The sequence below is a fragment of the Perca fluviatilis genome, chromosome 6 (assembly GCF_010015445.1).
Source record: "Perca fluviatilis chromosome 6, GENO_Pfluv_1.0, whole genome shotgun sequence".
Classification (NCBI taxonomy): Eukaryota; Metazoa; Chordata; class Actinopteri; order Perciformes; family Percidae; genus Perca; species Perca fluviatilis.
Genome location: NC_053117.1, coordinates 5,968,467 through 5,988,629, shown reverse-complemented (window position 1 = coordinate 5,988,629; position 20,163 = coordinate 5,968,467). Strand labels below are relative to the sequence as shown.

Sequence of the window (20,163 nt, the reverse complement as noted above, 5' to 3'; positions counted from 1 at the left end):
CCCAGAAGCTTTTTTCACCTGGGTCGAACATTGGGAGAGTTAGCATAGAGTAGCGTTATCAGCTGAATAGCTTAGCGCAGAGGCTAACAGACCCACGTTTGTATCTTGTAAGTTACCCCACTAATAATGCCCGAAATGATACCAAACGTCTACAAGTAGTACAAATAGGTTATGCTCTCATAAAACGATGGATTGGAAAGTTTGTAAGTACACCAGAAGTTTATGAACACTTGCCTGCTCTCTTCAGCTCTCTGTTGCTGCTGCTACCTGCAGTTAGACGAGTGCTTAGGGCCGTCTACAAATTACTACACCGAAAAGAGTTACAACAAAAATATTTATTAATTCAATGATTAAATAAGGTAATGTCTCCAAACTTACCTCAATTATTACTTGTCTCCTGCTAGTTATACTACAGCACTTACTAAAAAAAAAAAAGTTAAATTAATAAATATTTTTGTTGCATCTTTTTTCAGTGACGTAATTTGTAGACGGCCCTAAGCACTCGTCTTACAGCAGCAACAACAACAGCAGAGAGCAGAAGCCAGCAGGCAAGTGTTATTTACATAAACTTCTGGTGTACTTACAAACTTTCCAATCCATCGTTTTATGAGAGCATAACCTATTTGTACTACTTGTAGACGTTTGGTATCATTTTGGGCATTATTAGTGGGGTAACTTACGAGATACAAACATGGGTCCGTTAGCCCCTGCGCTAAGCTATTCAGCTGATAACGCTACTCTACGCTGACTCTCCCAACGTTCGACCCAGGTGAAAAAAGCTTCTGGGGGGGTGTTTGGCTCGAGGTCATGGTGCAAAGGACCCTAGGATGAATTGCTCCGAACCATCACTTTAATGTGTCCGGTGGCTTTGAGGATTCTTGGGAAGGACCTATGTCTTACTGATAGCAAACAGATGTAAGAGAAAGGGAATACTCTTTTACAGGAAGGGTGAAAATAAACAATGTTTGCTCATATTGGTTCCTATTTACCTGGTGTCGAGTATTAGCTGGAAGTCGACATTCGTTTACCACCAATTGCTTCTATGACTCAAGTGTCATCAAGATCTTCCTGCCAGAGTTTATTCCAATTAATTAAAGACCAATGCCAATTTCAGCAGTGGCAACGTACAAAACTAATTCTCCAGAGCTGATGTGTGTTAAAGTGTAATTCCAGATTCCTTTTGTAGAGCTGACCGACCAGGTGCTCAAACTCATTTACACTGACGGTGATGGGTGTAGACTTACAGCAACTTTGGCACAGCGTTGTATTTTCCAGTCTGAATTTAAGACTAATATGTTTATAATGATGTAGAGTGTGTTTCCGTCTATGCCTGCTATCAGGGCTGACGGCGACACCTACCTCGCCGATGTCACCGAAAGCGTAGATGTTTGGCACCGATGTGGATTCGTCAGCGCCCACAACTATTTTCCCCGTCTCCTTTCTGAGTTGCACGCCAAGCTTGTCCAGGCCCAGCGCTTTGGTTTCAGGGGCTCTGCCTGAGGTCAACGGAAGGAGACAACACGAGGAGAAGATTAAATTACAACTCAGGAGAGATAGAGGTGTGGGAGAGGAGAAAGAGGCTCTCTGTACAGTGCACAACACATTCTGCTGAGGTTTTAAAAGGCATGTACCACCACTGCCTGATAACCTGGGAGTTATCAAAAGCCTAGTAGATAGTGTGAAAGGTGATTATCTGAAGGACTCCCTAATTCACCTTCATGGGTGATAATCTGCGATACATTCTGCGGTAAAACCTCCAAAACTCTACCTTCAGGAATTACCAAACAATAAGGATTGAATTAACTGTTTCATCGGACTGTCAGCATGATGAGAGCTTTTCCACCCTGACAATACAACTAACTATTGCTCTAACAAAAAGATTAACTGCCATGAATTCTGATCATCAACTATTGGTTCTTCTTCATTGGAAGAGTGTGATGATGATGGAAGACGGAGTGATTAGCGCAACACCTGAAAAGCACCGTTGTTACTCTCTGCTCCTCATCACGAGGCTTCTCAGCTGCTGCGAACTAATCACTCCGCCCAAGTAGCAGAAGTAGCAGTGCTTCGCCTTCTGAGAATATAGTTCCCAGTACGTATATGGTTAGAAGATGGCTGTGTGTCATGTGACCTTGTTATTTGTACACGCTGTGACTATACAAATCACAACATGTAAATCGGAACATGTTGGCGTTATTTTGTCACTTATTGGGAGCAGTAGTCTAGATGGAGCTGGTTACCTCCAGGATCTGTGCTAAGCTAGGCTAGCGGTGGGTGCGTGAGACAGAGTAACGACACCCACGGAGATGAGGAGGGTATGTATGGACTTATCTAACTCTGGAGGATACGGTGAATAAAACAAAGTCCCAATAAGTCGGCGTGTTCCTTTGAACTACATGCCAACGTTAACATGCTAACATGGTCACAGACTGATGCTTAACAAAAATTAGCTTAGTTCATCCAGTTAGAATGCTAACATTCGCTAATTAGAACAAAACCTGTTGAGGCTGATGGGAATGTCAGGTATTTGGTCATAAACCAAAATATGGGACAAATACAAATTTTGACCTGATGCTGGTGCTAGATGAGGTCACTAAAGTCGTCCTCTAGAGAACTTGAATATCACACACATTTCACTGCAATCTATCAAATAGTCGTCACCACACTTAACTCAAAACCAAAATTGTCAACACCGCTGTGGTGCTAGTGGAAAGGTTCACGGAACACCAACGTTATTGGGATCCATCCTACGGGGACCATTAATGTCCAGAGAATGTAATAGTTGTTGAGATATTTCAGTCTGAACCAAAGTGATGGAATGTCTTTACCATTCCTAGGGCCATGTCACAAGCGTGACTAAAAATGCCAAACATTTGCCGGCCCGAGCCTCTCAAATGTGAGGATTTGCAGCTTTTCTCTGTTTCATATCGTTGTAAAGTGATTGTCTCTGAGTTTTGCTCTGTTGGTTGAACAAAACAAGCAATTACCAGCTCAAATCTAAAAACACTTGTACCAGTGTTGGCCTTAAAAGGTCAAACCCTAATTCAGAATTCTTAAATTAGAAAACAACAACATCTGGCCAGCTGAGAGAGAGAGAAGGCAGAAAAAAAAAAAAAAAAAAAAAAAAAAAAAGATGAGCAGCTGGGAATCGGTATCCCATCGACCCCCCGGGGACACCCAACGGTGTGATTTCTGACACTTCCTGGGGGACGGCTGACTGATGCTGTCGACACAGAGTCTCTATGGTGATGGGGCATGGACCACTCGCCCCCTCCTCTCCATGGCTCCTCACAACCTGCCTGGGTAGCATAATAAACACCCGGCCCTGAGCTACCCATGTAGATGCTATCGGACAGCAAAAATAACAAACCCCCGAGACCCTTTTCCTGGCTGGAGCCGAAGAACAACGTACTCCCCCTCTTCTCAGACCGGGAGGGGCTACAGGGACCTGTCTAGTGCTTCACAGCATGGGTGGTTGAAGGCGATGGAGAACACAGAGAAGGAGGAGAGAGGGGAAGTTAGGCGGTCATGGCCAATTCCCAAAAGCAAGACTTCTAAATATTTTCTTGTCCTGTATGTTCACAACACTGGAATGGTCTGCATATTCATGTCATTCTCACATTCACATCATTTCCTGTGAATTATAGTGGAATTTAGCTATTTACATTTTGAAAATGAATATTCTTAATTGTACTATTGTTATTTCAATTCTGAATAAAAGAAAAGACTGATTAAGAGTGGTGGGTGATGCACTTCACATTCATAAGTACTGTATATGAACAATTTACGAATGGTTTACAGTATAACACACTAGAATGTCACTACAATGGTCAGCTGATTTTTATAGTTTTATTAAAATATATTTTAACAATTGTGACTAATCTTGTGAAGCATCCATAACAGCTGTTTAAAGAGTTATGGATAACAGCTGTAATCACAAAAATACAGAAATATCTTCCAATTTCATATTCATATCAAGAATGATTTATTTTATATTTTTGTATTTAATGTATCGTTTTTGTAAATTATTAATACTATATTTTTACCCTATCCACCGCTGAAGGCCATGAGATGTTCAATTATTGATCTATTATTGATTACCTTTATACACTGGTTCCAGTTGCTTCATAGGAGAAGTTATAATTGGAGACAAATACAATGAGGAACACTGCTGCTACATTATAGTTTTTTATTCATATTTTTTGAAGTGTATATAACTTCTAAATGCTAAAAAGGGAGGGTGAAATCGTTTTTCAATAGTCTGAGTTTCAATGGAGTGTGTGTCCCATAATGGCCTACATCCTGTTGAGGCTTCCCCCTACATTTCTGCAGCTGTAAAATACTTGATATTTTCTGCTTTGTTAATACTGAATTTCCGCATCAATCACTGCAAAAACATCTGTATTGGCCTACAAAAACCCATATCGGTACAATCTGACTGGTAAGTATAGAACTCTCTCTTTACATATGTGGCCTTCCTGTCTGTAGCTCCACTCAGTGCTGTACTGTAGCAGTGACCACAGCTCCATTGTACGGCGAGGACACAACAACAGTGGGCTGGCTGATAAGGGACTTGGTTGGAAGTGGGACGGACACACAACACACAACACACACACACACACACACACACACACACACACACACACACACACACACACACACACACACACACACACAGTGGTCCAACAGATCTGAACAAAGCCTGTTGTGACATTAAGAGGAAGCCTCTAGACTGCTAGGCTAATTAGCCACAACAACCCTTCACAAGTTGAAATGGGAGCTGGATGCTTATCTGATCAATCAAATGAACAAAGACAAAAGGGAGAGCAATGTGAGGGGGAGACTGTTTATCTTGGAGGAATAGATTGTACAGGATGCAAAAAATTGATTACGTGTTCTATTTCAGGCCAAAAAGGATTTTAAGATGCAAATCCATAAAGAGCTCCCTAACTGGAGAAAAGACATTTAGCGTCTGTGCATAACAAAAGCTGTCAAAGGAATAGGAAATGCATTACATTTATTCTATAGACAGGTTTGTTTTAGTATCACCACTGTTTCATACGGTGTCCACAAATGAGATGTGTGTGCAACCCAAACCTTAACCTACAAAGTCACCAGCATTACTTGTAACTTCTGCCTGCTTTTGTTTCATCACCAACAACCAGCTTTCTCAACCAGCGTTTTACTGAGTGATTGGATCCTATGAATACACACTATTTTCTGCCAAAGTTAGAGCAGTTTTAGTACCAGTAGGTTATTTCATAGGAAAGATTTCTGCGTTTCTGTTTTTGCGGGGCTTTTTCCATGCGCTGGTTCAAAGAGGGTGGGGCTCAGTTGGAAAAAGGTGATGTCATGTACCTCTGTGCACCAATCAGACTTCAGTCACATTTGAATCAAAATGTGATGACAATTGGGGGGGGTTGTTTGCTTATGTTAGCACCGTCCATTAAATCTGATCAAATCACACCGAAGCAGATTATACATAATATAGACTAAATTGGACATTAGGATTTTATAATTGAAGACTCAGTGAGATCGCTTCAGATCTTACAGACATTTAAACACAAATGCTATATATTTTAAGATTTTCAATGTCACATACTTCTGTTTACTCAGTTGTGAATGCTGCTACAGTACAGTGGTGCTCATAAGTTCATGAACCCATGCTAAAGTTGACTAAAAAGAGGAATAAAAAAAAAATCATCTTTTGGAAATTGATCTTAATGCCTTAATAAAAAAAAAAAAAAGGAAAAATCCAACCTTTAAGGACACCAATTTTCTTTGTGAATGAATAATGTATCGTAAATAAATAAATGATCTTCCTTATAATCTAGAGGGCATAAGTATAAACACCAGTATACACAGGCCAGTTATTTCATGGATCCAGGATACTATGCATCCTGATGAAGTTCCCTTGGCCTTTGGATTTAAAATAGCCCCCCTACATCATCACATACCCTTCACCATACCTAGAGACTGGCATGGTTTTATTTCAGCCTAATAGCTGGTTTGATTTGCATTGAGAGATGATCTTATGGAAAGTACCCCATGCCAGTCTCTAGGTATGGTGAAGGGGTGTATAACTAATGATAATGGAACTGCTATAATCAGAGCCAAAGGAACTTATCCGGACATATCAATAAATAACTGGCCTTTTTTATATAAACATCTGCCTGCCTCTATGGGAATTTAACATAGGGGTGTACTTACATTTGCCCCTGTATTTTAAGGAAGAACATTTATTTATTTCTATACATGACATCATTATTCATATTACAAAAAAATTTTTTAATTAAAGCATTAAGATCAATTTCCAAAAGATGATTTTTTGTATTCCTCTTTTTAGTCAACTTTAGCATGGGTTCATAAACTTATGAGCACCACTGTATATGTGACAATATTCAGTCACTCACAGTAACCCTGTTCCTGCCAAAAAATCTCCAAAATAGGAATAACATACAAGTCTATTTTCAGGTGTTATTTCCCAATTGCACTGCAATGTAGTGTTTGCATATCCGCAGGGTAATACAGACAGGAGAGCAACATTCAGGGATGTCATCAGTAACTTGTAAAACTTAGACGGGCAAATGTCTCTAAAACAAACTAGGAAATGTTTTCAAATGACATCCTTCAGTACTGTAGCGCGCAGAGAGGAGGAAGACTAATGTGCCCACTGTCTGCATGCAGACAGGAAGCGTGGAAATGTTCTGTTTCCTGGTGTGTTTCTGCTGGCACACCTGGACAGGGGAGCGGCCATGAGGCCAGGAAGGAGCAGGGGAAAGGTGGAGGGAGGCAGGGCCGTGGAGAAGGATGTGGCAGACAGTGGTGATACTGTCCCCCGGTCCCCTCTGGCCTTTAATAACTCCACAGAGGCCTGGAACCCTGCGCGGCCCCTAGTGTAAGGTCACATTAAAAGGGATGTGGCCTTGTACTCATAACTCCTGCAAGCATACATCAAAGAGCAGAGGCCACGTTGTTACTGGTTCTCACTGAACTGTATGGGAACAAAAGCTGTCATGGATATAGCTGGGTCCTCCCAAGGTCTGAGCTAATAACACAAGGATATTGCTGCTGGTGTTACGACTTACTATGTGACACAGTTTTGATGTAAAGTGAAGGAATTTTAAGTTGTGGTGCTGTTGGACAAACTAATAAAAAAACTATCAAATAATGTGCTGCATTTAATGTAAAATACAATGTGAAAGAGGCTGAAAAATAGGCTAAAATACGTAACAGTTTGGTGCATGTGGATTGAAATCGAAAATAATTTTCCAGGTCCCAAAATGTCATGTGCTGTGAGAACTTTTGCTCTAATGAATAGAGGAAACATCAGGGTTCCAGGATCGCACGCATGTCAGTATACCTACTGATACATGCACTCAATGCAAATATCATTCTCACCAGCAGTCACACGCTGAGACGATGTGGGAATTGAGCCACGGGAGGGAAAAGCGAACGTCATCTCAGCTGCAGGGTCACGCACATCCTTGTCGCTGTCACACGCACAGAGCGAGAGAGGGACCCCCCCCCCCCACAACACTCTCAGCGACAGTCTGGGCACTGGAAAAGTCTGGCAGTCAGATTTTCAGAAGCACTGCACTGTCTTTGAAACCACTCAACACAAATAAACTGATGGCAGCGGCCCTGACAGATCTTCCATCCATTGTTACTCATACTGCTGGTGGAACGGGAGAAGTGAAAAGATAGATTAGAGAATGAATTAACCATAAAGAAGAGGAGGAAGGCTGGTGGCATTGGCAGGCAGAGGGCCGCGCGCGGGCAGGGATGGCAGTGACAGATGCGGGGTTGGTTTCCGCAGGGCTGGCAAGGGCAGGAAGGCCCAGAGCGGGAGAACAAAGAGGGGAACGTGTGACCCTGTGCCTGGGTGCATCCTGCCCCTCTCCAACCAGAGAGCCAGAGAGCTAGCGGTGGGTGATTAACACTTCCCCTGGCCATTCCCATCACTCAGGCTTTATTACTTTGTTTTCAGCCTTGATTCATCTGCTATCTGCTGACACTGCACTCTATCGAGGATGACACTGAAATTGATGGTAGCAGGGAGAACAGTCATACCGGTATTTTATTTCAGAGATATATATATATATATGGGAAACTATATGACTGGTGGGGGGGTGGAGAGGTTTTTAAAAATAGAGGATAAGGAGTTCATTACTGTACTGTGAACTGCATCCATTCACTGTCAATTTAACCAACTTGCAAAGTAGAGGTTGTCAAAATTCAGGCAATTTAATATGTGGTTTGTAAAAAAGACTGGTGTCAAGGGGGCTTCCAATTTAAAAGGAATGTACTGGATTCAATAATTCAGTCTTAAGCATATAAAAGGCAGTTGCAAGTCTTTCTACAATACCACAAATTTAAACATTTTCCTTTCAAAGCGATGTTGACAATAGTGTAATATTTAAGGTGCGAGGCTATGCGAGAAATGCCTGACACCGTCTTATTTACTTTGAATTGGTGGTGGTCAACATTCGAGTACAGGTTGAGTCTTGAGCCCTCATTTGTGTCAAGTCTAAAGCTCTGGCATCTCGTCTACTCAAGTGTCCAGAAGCAACAATGAGCCTCAAACACTCTATTTACTCTATTACTATTCACTCACTCGTTACCTCCATGTGGAGGGGGTGAGAGCTCCTTCAGCATATCACTCAAATGAATTCAGGTTTGTTTCAGATTTAAGTGAAATGACCCCTTAGATGTGACAGACACACAGCGACACGCACAGACTTACCAACTGCCCATAACACAGAGTCGTAGGTGTCCTTGTGTTCGTTGCCTGTGTGGGTGTCAGTCCAGGTCACCTGGAGAGCTCCTGAGGACAGTTTGTCCACTCTCTTTGGGACACACATCCATGCAAACTTGGTCCCATATGCGTCCATGTAGTCCGTCACTAGACCTGCCATTTGCTGCATAAACCGAAAAAGAATATCCACCTTCAAACATGACAAAAATCACTTTCATGATTATGGAGACTGCAGTTCAGGGAGCAATACCTGATCAAACCCCCGGAGGGCGATGCTGCGGACCATCACTGTGGTGTCCAAGCCAATGCCGGTGAGGAAGCCTGCACACTCCAGAGCCACATCTGAGCAACAGCAGGTTGAGGATTACAGTACTTACTTTTCATCATTTACAAGTACAGTAGCACACATAACGAATGACACTCTCCACACAAGAAAGTAGTTCAAAAAGAAGGTCACAGTCATGCAGCAGCATACAAACACAATAATGGTTAAACTGCAATTGGAAAAATGTCACAATTTTTGTTTTATCATAGTTTACCAAATGACCGGTACATGATGCATCTCAGACTGGAAACCTATCTGACGTGTGCAGTACTGCTGATATGGTACCCTGAGTTTAAGACAGGTGCTAAGAGTTATTCAGAAACACTATTTGAAACAAGTGGCAATGTTTTTTATCAAGTTAATAACTTCACGATACATCTACGGATTACCAGCAAACTTCATACAGTGGCTTCATTTACAAGCTGTCTGTCAGACAAAGGATACAGCTGGCTCCAACCACAAGCCTGCAAAACACAAATAAAGAGAAGCTGTTAGCCAAACTAATAATAATAAAAAAAAAACATTTCATCATTTGTGCAGCACACTTTGGCCTAATAAAATGAAGTAAGTCCAAAGTTGAAAATGTTTACTTTAAAATCCTAGAATTACAGAGGTGATGAATTACAGAACTTCACAACCTCAGTGGGAGGTGAAGACGTGTGAAGAAAATGTAGATAACGGGGACAGTAAAAGGTTTGTGTGCACTTGCAGTGTCGGAGTGTGTGTGTGTGTGTGTGTGTGTGTGTGTGTGTGTGTGTGTGTGTGTGGTCCAGGTGAATCACACTTCAAATCCAGCCTTGAGATCTTTAGCGTTGAGGAGGGCTAATTGCCAGCGTTTAGGCTAATCCCTGCAGATGGGGTGTGCCATGTTCAGGGCTCAAGTCCACACGTCAGCGGGCTGAGTGATGGCCGTCACCTGCATGGATGAGGCCTTCTTCTCTCCCTTGTTTTTACTTCTCCAACCCAGACCTCCATCACTTCAGTCTACTCCACCTACCAGCTTGGGCTGCCTGCGGCACATCCTGCCCCTGTCCATGCTAACAGAAACCACTAAAAGCCCCGCTGCCCATTTTCTCGACGTCTGTGTAATGCACCGCTGCACTTAGCACGTATTGTGAAGTGGCTTAAAGAAGCTTAGGCAAAGAGCTTTAGCTTCATTCTACACTTTCATCACTGAGTAACAGTCTCCTTTTCCCCTAGCCCTTCTTCCTTCTCATTGTACACTGGTGTGGAGTGTGTACAGCTGCTACATTTGTCATCTAAAAGATGATGCCATACTGTAGATCCTTTACAACCCTTCTGACCCCTTTCAACAACAGCGACATTCATGCCTCATTTCTACTGCATGATTTGACTGGACTAAACTTATTTTTGGTACCAGGTGCTTTCCTCTATTTCGATAGGCGGGATTATCAGCTGATTGCCACAGTGAAGCCGCGTGAAACCGCCCAGACACCAACTTTAATGCGGCACTCGCTGGATCCTTCATCTGCAACGCTGTCTGCACTTTGTCAATTGCAACAAAACAATACGCTCACTAGCACAATTGGGAATAGCCTGGCTATTTAAAAATGGCGGGTTTATGCAGGACGTCCCATGACGCGCTAGTGACGCTTGTCTCTGAACAATCAGTGTTCTGCAGTGTTTTAACTCCACATCTAGTATCGGCTCAGCTTGCTTGGAACGACCTAGATGGTCCCCAAAAAAAAAAAAAGTACCAGGTACTATCCACAACTTTTGCTAATGGAAAACCAAAAAGAGAGTGGCTGAACAGTCTCTGAAGCTGCCTGCTCATAGAAAACTGATGTATGCTACTAAAGACCACCTACAGACATTCCCAAAAAATATGGGGGGCGCTTTCTGCACTACTTTGAAACTAAATTACATAACCAACTCTGTACTTTCTGATGAAGAAATGTTGCTTATGCATGAGGGAATGATGAACTAATGAACTATATACGTACATGGCGGTTTTAGTTGTTGTTTTCCATAATTCTTTGTTTTCTGTGTCTCTATATAACGGTTTTGTTTTTTGTGTATCTATATAACTGTTTTGTTTTTTGTGTCCATATTTTTTTTATGAATATTCAACCAGAAAAGATGTCCTGTGAGCACTGTGTGCTCACTGGCCGGATACTCAAAGTGAACAGGGGACAATTATATCCAGGATAATTACCACACATACTATCTTACAGTATTCAATGCATATACTTTTCCTCACCGTTTACTTTGGGTGTGATACTAAGTCACTGTAAACAACTGTCAGGCGAATGTACTTCAGGGTTCAACAATAAGGGTTGCCCGATGGCCCGGGCCAACTTAAACACCACTTTGGGCGTTCAGGCATCATAATAACGGCTTGATCAATTTGAATGTGCCATTGGCCAATCAAGAACTGAGTTGGCGGTTGATGCTTTTGACAAAAAAAAAAAAAAATATGCATTTTTTTTTCTTCAAAACAAAAAATCAAGTTTGACATTTTTAAATTTGTACTTTTTTTTTCGATGTTTTTTCCTCTGATTTTTTTTATAGGGGCCAGTTCAAATTGACTTCGGGCAAATAGTATAATTTATTTTTAAAAAAACTTAGGGTTGAACCCTGTACTTATATTTCTACATTTCACATCTGGATTTCTAAGTATTTTGATGCATTTATCTGCCAGTTGGGAGAAGGGTATACAGTATGTGTGTGGAAGGGCTGCTATGTAGCTTTTAATGCTGGAATGTATTTTTGAGACCGCGTTGGCTGGCGTGGGACATGTAGTTACGCTGTTATGTTGTGTTTCTCTACAATAGCTGGGAAGTTATGCTGCAGCCATCTGTGGTGCTTTGCAATAAACTGCTGAAAGATATTGCCGGGGAAGTGTGGTCCTTACACAACGTAGCGTTAGACCCGCAACACAGTCCCTCGTTCTGCTCCAACTCATTCAAGTGCCGGCCTATCCCGAGACCAGTATCACAGTGCAGCTGGCACGCGCTCGCTGCTTTCTCCTGATAGTGCGATGATGGCAGCCAGCTCTGGGCTTCGGCCCCCGGGGGCAAATCTGTCACTCAGGTGTGTACTGTATGCGCTCCAAGACCCATTAGACACCCATCACTCGCCTGGACCCCACTCACACACCAGCCCTGCCGGCAGTAACAGCCTCTGGGACCTCACCTGCAGAGCTGACAGCTCGGTATCACAACAACATCTCCGGCTAGAGTGTGTGGTTCAGTACCCTTACAGAGGAAGCTAAAGCTAATGCTAACCCTTACAGCCTGCGGGGAGGTAGAGGACTCCACTAAACCATCACCCTCTTACATCAAAGGGCTTCCTGAGCTCAAGTGGTTTCCCTGATTCTGCTTCATATACAAAGGTGTATTGTTGAATGGCTGAATGCTACAGTGGTAATTGTTTAAGGATGGCTACACCGCACTCATGTAAATTCATTGACTATAATTTATTTTGTATTGCCACCAAGTGGTCAAAAAGTTGAATAGCATACATATTACTTAACATATACTACATTGGAATACCACACATTTTAGAATTTAAATAATAGAAGGAACTGATGGTCCTTAAAAATAGAAAACATTTCATGAAGTGCTGCTTACCCATTGTTTAAAACACAAGCACTATTAGCACTATCAGTCAAAACAATCAAAATCTGCATTTCATTTAAAATATAATTAAAAACAAACAAAAACTACCCAGGTGCAGACAGCCAAGATACATATGAAGCTTGAATATGGAAATAATTATTTCCGTTTATCTGTCACCGTGAAGCAAACAACAACCAAAACCACAGGTATACCACAACCACCAGTCACCGTCTGCACGTTGTGCCAAAAGGAAACGTCAGGGAAAGACCAATTAACCAGGTGATGACAGAGGCTAAATGGCTGGATTAAAGAGCTTGTTCTGTAAAGGTCAGGATGCACACCGCTAATCTGAATCATGAGGCGAAGACAGGCTGACAGGAAGGGAGAAAAACAAACTCCATGTCACTGATGAATGATTACAGTGCGTGACAGTGGGACGTGTGGTGTCAGCGAGTGGGTTAAAGCAAGGCATTAATACTGCAGAGGTTAGAGGGTCTGCTTCCCTGGTAGCTCATTGTATAGAGAACGACGCCAACAAGCCTACACATACTAAATGCGTGCATTCATGGGTGATATTATTTAAGCTACTGAAGCAGTAGCAAAATATCAGCATTGACGTTCACACTCTTTAATATTGACAGTTTTCTTTCTTTTTTTAAGATTCATTTTTGGGCTTTTTTTAATTTTATTTTTAAGATAGGACAGCTGAAGACAGGAAAGGGGGAAGAGAAAGGGGGTGACATGCAGCACAGTGCCGCCGGTCGGAATCAGACCCAGGCCGCGGCTGTGAGGACTGAGCCTTACTACATGGGGTGCACACTCAACTAGGTGAGCTACCACGGCGCCCCAAAATGGACAGTTTTGATGTAAAAGAAAAATCACCCACATTACTAGGATTTTTTTTAACTTTGAGCATTGTGGAATAACTGAAACTTTATGTAGACTATCATCACAGCGTATAATCAGATGTGAATGGCACTGACTGGGAAATATCCGCTTAATAATACAATGTAATGTGTGTGCAAGTGTATGTGTAGGTAGGTGTCCTCACGTTTTCCCGGGCGACTTTTTCAGCCAGAAGATGTCGTCACTGGTGATGCCGTGCTCCACTGCTCCTGGGATCTGTAACGACCTAAAGCTGTGAGCAGAACTACCCACCTTATCAACCAAATATCAACACGTGTATGTCAATGTTAAAACACAACCAAGTTTGCTTCTCTAAACCTGCCATCTTTTGTGTGTCATAGTGTAATGCTTACAAAGCACATTCTACATTACTGCAGTGGTTTTGGGCTCCTCTTCCTCATTTGTTTTGTCTTATGTAGTAACCAGACAACACATGCTGGCAGAGAAAAAGAGAAACATGACGGGGGAGATGCTGACAGCAACTTACATTTGTTGGGTAATTGGGTCGTCCACCTGTGGCGATCACAATGTTCTTGGCAGTCAGGATCATCTGCACGACAGAGGAGGGAAATGTCAAGTAATAGCTTTTTCTTCACATCCCTCGAAAAACAAGGAAATGTCAAATGAAAGCAAGTGGTCTCTGCAGTATTCTGCATTCAGGTGATGATGGAAACTCTTTAAAAAACGGAACAAGTAACAGCACTCTTAGAAGGTATGGAGAGGCTGAATTTAAATCTTGCACTTCAATTTAATAATTTGATACGAAGCAGAAAAAAAGAATACTGATTTAAATACTGATTTCACAATGTACTAATTTGTATTGAGAACATTATGACTATGTACATAAGGGAACAATATGCAAACATACAGTAGGATGCAATAACATTGCAATTTTTATATATATATTTAATCAAGCATACCAAAACAAGTATATTAAACATGTTTACAAAGCAATTCATAATTTTTTTTTATTGTAGTCTCAATAATTGAAATTGAATTATCCGTTTTGGGAGTGTATAGATAAAAACAGATGAGCAGCCCACCTCTTTCCCAGCTTTCGAGAGTCCTTTAACAGTGTGTTTATCCACCAGACTCCCTTTGACGTTCAGATACTTCACCTTCCTGCCAGAGAGAGTAACAGAGAGTAAACCGCTGGTAGCTCCTGGTGGTGTATTCACCTGCAGATCTTGTGGATTTACTCAACAACATTTCATCCTTTTTTTCTTGCAACTCTTGCAAAGTGAAATCCAAAGACACCAACCAAATCACGATTTAGCTGCTCAGAGAACTTTGAGGCTGGGCCAGACTGCAGAGTCCAACCAGATGTGTTGCAGGGAATGCAAGTAGATATTCAGCTACATGGATCAGTGTCATACACACTGAGCGTCACGGCTCAAGAGTGGACAAGCGGGTTGTGCTGCAGGGCTTTTAGAAGTTTCTAAGGACATATACACTTGATTGGAATCGATTGTTGGAAGATACATTTAATATTCATCCCACTGAATTTCAATACACTTCGTTTTATATAAAAAGTGCATTTCGGTTTTCAATTCAAATGAATTTGTTTGAAAACACTCCCTTTCACTTCATTAGTATTATGAGAAATTCTAATTTGTACAATGCAAAGATACTCTTTGTCACACAAATCTCTTTACACACTATTGCTATTTTAAATATTCATGTACTAACTGTTAGGTACTAACAACAATGGTACTTTTTTTTTTTTTTTCCTTGCAGGAAAATCTAACTTAATTATTAAAAATCTGACGGGCGCACATGTACTGAGAGGTTTATGCCTCAACGCAGAGGTCCAGGGTTCGAATCTGACCTGTGACGATTTCCTGCATGTCTTCCCCCTCTCTCTCACCTAGCTGTCCCGTCAAAAGTTAAAGGCGGAAAAGCCCAAAAAAATAATTATAATAATTGTGCTCATGTATTATTTGTAATGAATACACTTGTGTGAAATGACTGCTTTGCACTGTGGTGAACAACGCCTCTGATTGTTAATTAAAAGGGAATGGAATCATATTAGAAGCATAACTAATATGCTCAGTCCGAGCTAATTATCTCACATCTGAGGTGAAGCTTGGGCTCATTCACACACAGGTTAACAGGTTAACACCTGTTTGCCCTCCGGCCAGCCACTCAATCAACACGTGCTGGCCAACTGTCAATCCTTCAGTTGTGTGCCAACAGAAATGTTCAGCTTTTAGGAATATTTCATTTCAGTTAAAGAACATATAAACATTCCATGTACTAATTCTGTTTTCATGAGAGTTTATCATGAAAAAAATGAAGGAAACATTGCTATAGAGAAGGAGAAAGTGTGACATGAGTGGGTGAGACATGGATAACACATCACATTTACTGTACATAGCACCAGGGATTGATTTGAGAAGCCAGGTAGATACCATAGACTAAATTCCAGAATTGTATGATTTAAGTTGGTATTTTGCGAATATATATCTTTAATAACTGTAAAAAGAAATATACATATTGTTGAAACATTACAACAATTTCTATTCTTGGCAGGATGTAAACATTTAGACTATTATGAGGCACAAAAAAACTAACCACTGAAACGCCTACAATATTGCATAAATGTTTAAAAGAAACATCATCGTTGAAATAAGCCTGAATAAAGGGAGTAGAGCTGGTGTCACTTACTTATCCTGGAGCTGAACTCTGTGCCCCCAGTTCAGGGACCTGACGTGGTTTTGAATAGCCTCTGCCATGGTGGCCCTGGAAAACCCACAAGAGGTCGTTAGAAACTAACCTGACCAGAATGACAATACACAGAGGAACCTCTGTGTTCACCAGTAGTTACTTTGGGAATCAAAATGGGAATATTGCACTAGGGATGTAACGATTACCGGTGTAATGGTAAACCATGGTAAAAATGTGTACAAAAACAATTACTGTTTGCAATGCGTAGCACAACATGCGTTTCTTGAAGTTGGAATCAAGGCGGAAGGATGACAGGATGACAGCACTCAGGACATTTATCAGCCCTCTAAGAGGACTAAGTCTGAAGCATGGGCATATTTTGGTTATTATAAGAATGCCAAAGGACAGTTGATCGAAGATAGTTATCCTGTCTGCAGAAAGTGCAGAAAAAAAATTACGTGGTGGCAATACGTCAAATCTCCTGACTATCAGTGCTTTCTCAACATATTGAACCCACTTTAATGTAAAAATGTATAAAAATACCGCTATAATACCAAAAACCATGATCATTTTGGTCACTATAACCGTGAGGTTAAATTTTCATACCGTTACATCCCTATATTGCACACACCATATATTCAAATTGTAATTTAAAGACACATTTTTCACATTACTCAGTTCTGTATTTGGCCTTGGTCATTTTTTCAAGGCTGCTTTTCTTTGGATTTATTTTTTTAAGGTTTAATATTCCCTTATGAATTGTGTTTTTTTTTTTTTTAAATAGATCATCCAAAAGGTAATATATGCAGTGACCAAAAACAGAGTAAAATACCATCTTTGTACATTTGAAATAGCATCAATCGGATTGCCATTAAATAGTTCATTTTTCAACCTCAAGTAGCTTCTTTGTCCTACTGCAAGTACATCACTAGATGGTGCTATTTAGCTACTCATAAACATGTATCAACCTGTTTTATATTTATATTTTATTTTATAGTTTCCCTTAAAGTGCTCATAGTATGCTCATCTTAAGGTTCATAATTGTATTTAGAGGTTGTACCAAAATAGGTTTACGTGGTTTAATTTTCAGAAAACACCATATTTTTGTTGTACTGCACATTGCTGCAGCTCCTCTTTTCCCCCTGTGTGTTGAGCTCTCTGTTTTAGCTACAGAGTGAGACATCTCACTTCTGTTCCATCTTTGTTGGGAGTTGCACATGTGCAGTAAGCACTGCTAGCCAGTCAGAAGCAGAGTATGAGGGAGTGCCACGCTAACAGCTAGGCGAGCATTATAACATGTGTTACAAAGTGACGCACATTTGTCTCTGAAGTAAAGGCTGGACTACAGTAGAGCTGTTTGGAGCAGTTTGTGAGGGGGGGGGGACTTTGGGCTTTTCACTTTGTAAACCTATAACGTGCACAAAAAAGATATATAACACAATAAAGGAAAGGGAAAAAGCCAAAAGCATAATATGAGCACTTTAAGCTGATAAATAAACTTAAGAGAAAAAGTATTGACCTACCAGTCATGACAGATTGGCCCTGAGATCTGCCAGCCATACTTCTTAGCATCTTTGACTGCAGTACCAAGTAGAGCAGCCTGGTGCATGAGCTTCTTAGGGATGCAGCCAACATTAACACATGTACCACCAAGACCCCACTTGGTACCTGTTAGGAAAAGCATTTTAACAACGTTGTCTTTAAATCTTCAAAACAACAAATTTTGTAATCAACTTGCACAACAGACTCAGAAAAAGAAAAAAAGGATTTTTACCTTTAACAGATGGCTCCACATAATCTAAAACAGCTACTTTCTGTCCCAACTGTGCCGCTGTAAATATGGATGGATTGTCAGTGTATTATTAGATTATTAGAAATTACAGCGAAAGGCATAGATGCCCAAACATTAAGGAATAACTCCGAAAGATCTCACCTTCTTTGGAACAGGCAAGGCCTCCTGATCCACCACCAATAACCACCAGGTCATAGTCATACTTCCCTGTATGAGCATATTGGATGATGATCAATAGTAGACACAGTACAACTGATGTAACATTATGATCCTATTAGTATTGCATTTACCTCCCCTTAGGGGTTGCCAAACGCCACCTTCACACTGGCACTTGAATTCAGCTCCGTAATACACAATGCGCCCCCAGTGGATGTCGTACTACACCGTTGAAAGCGCCGGAAGCGAGTAGAACAAAAATGGAGGAGTGACTAGAACGACTCATTTAATTCTCTCTGACCTCTGATCTGAGGGCTATAGAGATATAAACCGAAATGCTGCTGCGTGGAGAAAAGTCGCCCAGGATGTTGATATGTCAGGTCGGTTAAATGGGATATATCGGTATGATGTCAATAGTTTGATGTCTGTTGCTAAGCAACTTAGCCATAGCAGGTATCCTATGCATTGCTTCTGCACGGAAGAACTTTTCTCATACTCCAAAATGAATCGATTACATGACAACATATAGTTATGAAATCAGTATTTATTTTATTACAAGTTAAGAATTCTGATTTGTTTATCAGTACCATAGCAACGCTAACTTCCACTCGGATTGTCGGATAGGAACCGTCCGTTGCCCGTCGTCCGAGATCAACTTTTTTAACACATCCGGATGACCAACAGACACAAGTGTTTTCGCACCGCATTCGTTCGGACCCATTCGCACGCGGTCTGAGAATCTCCACAGGAAATGAATGACTTCCGGTCGTTTCGCAGCCGTATCTACTGTGCCAACGTGAAGGTGGCCTAACTATCAGCCAGGCCGATTATCGGTGCCGATATTTGGCAATAAGCAGATTATCTGTATCGTGGTTTTATTTTACCAATAACCGATAAAGTTTATTAATTAAAAAGTGACACTGTTTGACTGTGTATTATGTTTAAAGTTTCAGTTTTATTAATAATTGCTTAAAGCATTTAAATAAACTTTGAACTGTGAATTTTGACTAAAAGATTTTCATTTTTACTGTAAATGCATATCGGTTCCAAATCGGTTATCGGTTTCATTACCTACTAATAATCTGTATTGGCCCTGAAAAAAAAAAACAGTATCGGTCGACCATATATCAACCTATCTTCTCCGGGGAGATGGGCATGCGAACAGTAATCTGGCTATTTCAATGCCAAGTAACTGTACAGTCTTTCTACTTAAGAAAGCCATGAAAACTTTTGATAAAAAGGCATTGTCATTTCACCATCGCGATATCTTAGAGAGTAAGCTTGTTAGAGCCCAATGACCTATGTTGGACCTATGTCAGAATTTTAACAATGGTTGGAACTTATGTCAGAAATAGTATCATATGAACAAATGCTGACCAGAATTAATAATGAAAATTAAGGATTTAAGAGGTCATGGGATCACTTTTTTGCCTATGGTATTGCTGGTATACTGTAATGATAGAGATGTACCACTGTGGTTGCTAGATTCATTTTATTTTTTACTATTATGACTTATTTTGATCTCGGGTGTACACCCGAGATCAAAATAAGTAATAATAGTAATACATTATGTATGGGACTTTATAAATATCACTGTACCACAACAATGCTGTCAGTTCTGTTTGGATTGATTGACACTCAATAAAAGTGAAAACTTGAATTACAAAAAAAGTATGCTTTTAGGTATATAAAGTGTTACAGTTAACGGAGGTAGTACACGGGCCTCTGTAAAAGGGGACTGTGTGATACCATTTAGACGCACAACTTCTTTTAGACGCACAAACATATTGTCAATAACAGGAGGTAAACTTTGGAATAGCTAGCCCCTCCCAATAAGAGAGGGTCCTATATTCAACACCTTTAAAAACGCACTTAAAACAGCGGCTCCTAGAAAACCAGAGATGCACTCATGTTTAACTGTCACACATTTCATCACCCATATACTTTCTTTCACTGTTAAATTGAATCCAGTATAGAG

At 40.8% G+C, this 20,163-nt stretch overlaps 1 protein-coding gene across 1 annotated transcript in view; it reads right to left on the bottom strand.

Moving 5' to 3' along the window:
- Nucleotides 1-20,163, bottom strand: part of txnrd2.2 (thioredoxin reductase 2, tandem duplicate 2) — a 28,595-nt gene that overhangs the window by 6,775 nt on the left and 1,657 nt on the right. The window contains exons 2-12 of the mRNA XM_039803939.1: nt 18,171-18,236; nt 18,012-18,068; nt 17,761-17,905; nt 16,238-16,312; nt 14,614-14,692; nt 14,058-14,120; nt 13,716-13,786; nt 9,528-9,547; nt 9,009-9,100; nt 8,747-8,921; nt 1,360-1,496 (exon numbers count right to left, since the gene is read on the bottom strand). Coding sequence (XP_039659873.1) covers nt 1,360-1,496; nt 8,747-8,921; nt 9,009-9,100; nt 9,528-9,547; nt 13,716-13,786; nt 14,058-14,120; nt 14,614-14,692; nt 16,238-16,312; nt 17,761-17,905; nt 18,012-18,068; nt 18,171-18,236 — 980 coding nt within the window. The remainder of the gene's footprint in view (nt 1-1,359; nt 1,497-8,746; nt 8,922-9,008; nt 9,101-9,527; nt 9,548-13,715; nt 13,787-14,057; nt 14,121-14,613; nt 14,693-16,237; nt 16,313-17,760; nt 17,906-18,011; nt 18,069-18,170; nt 18,237-20,163) is intronic.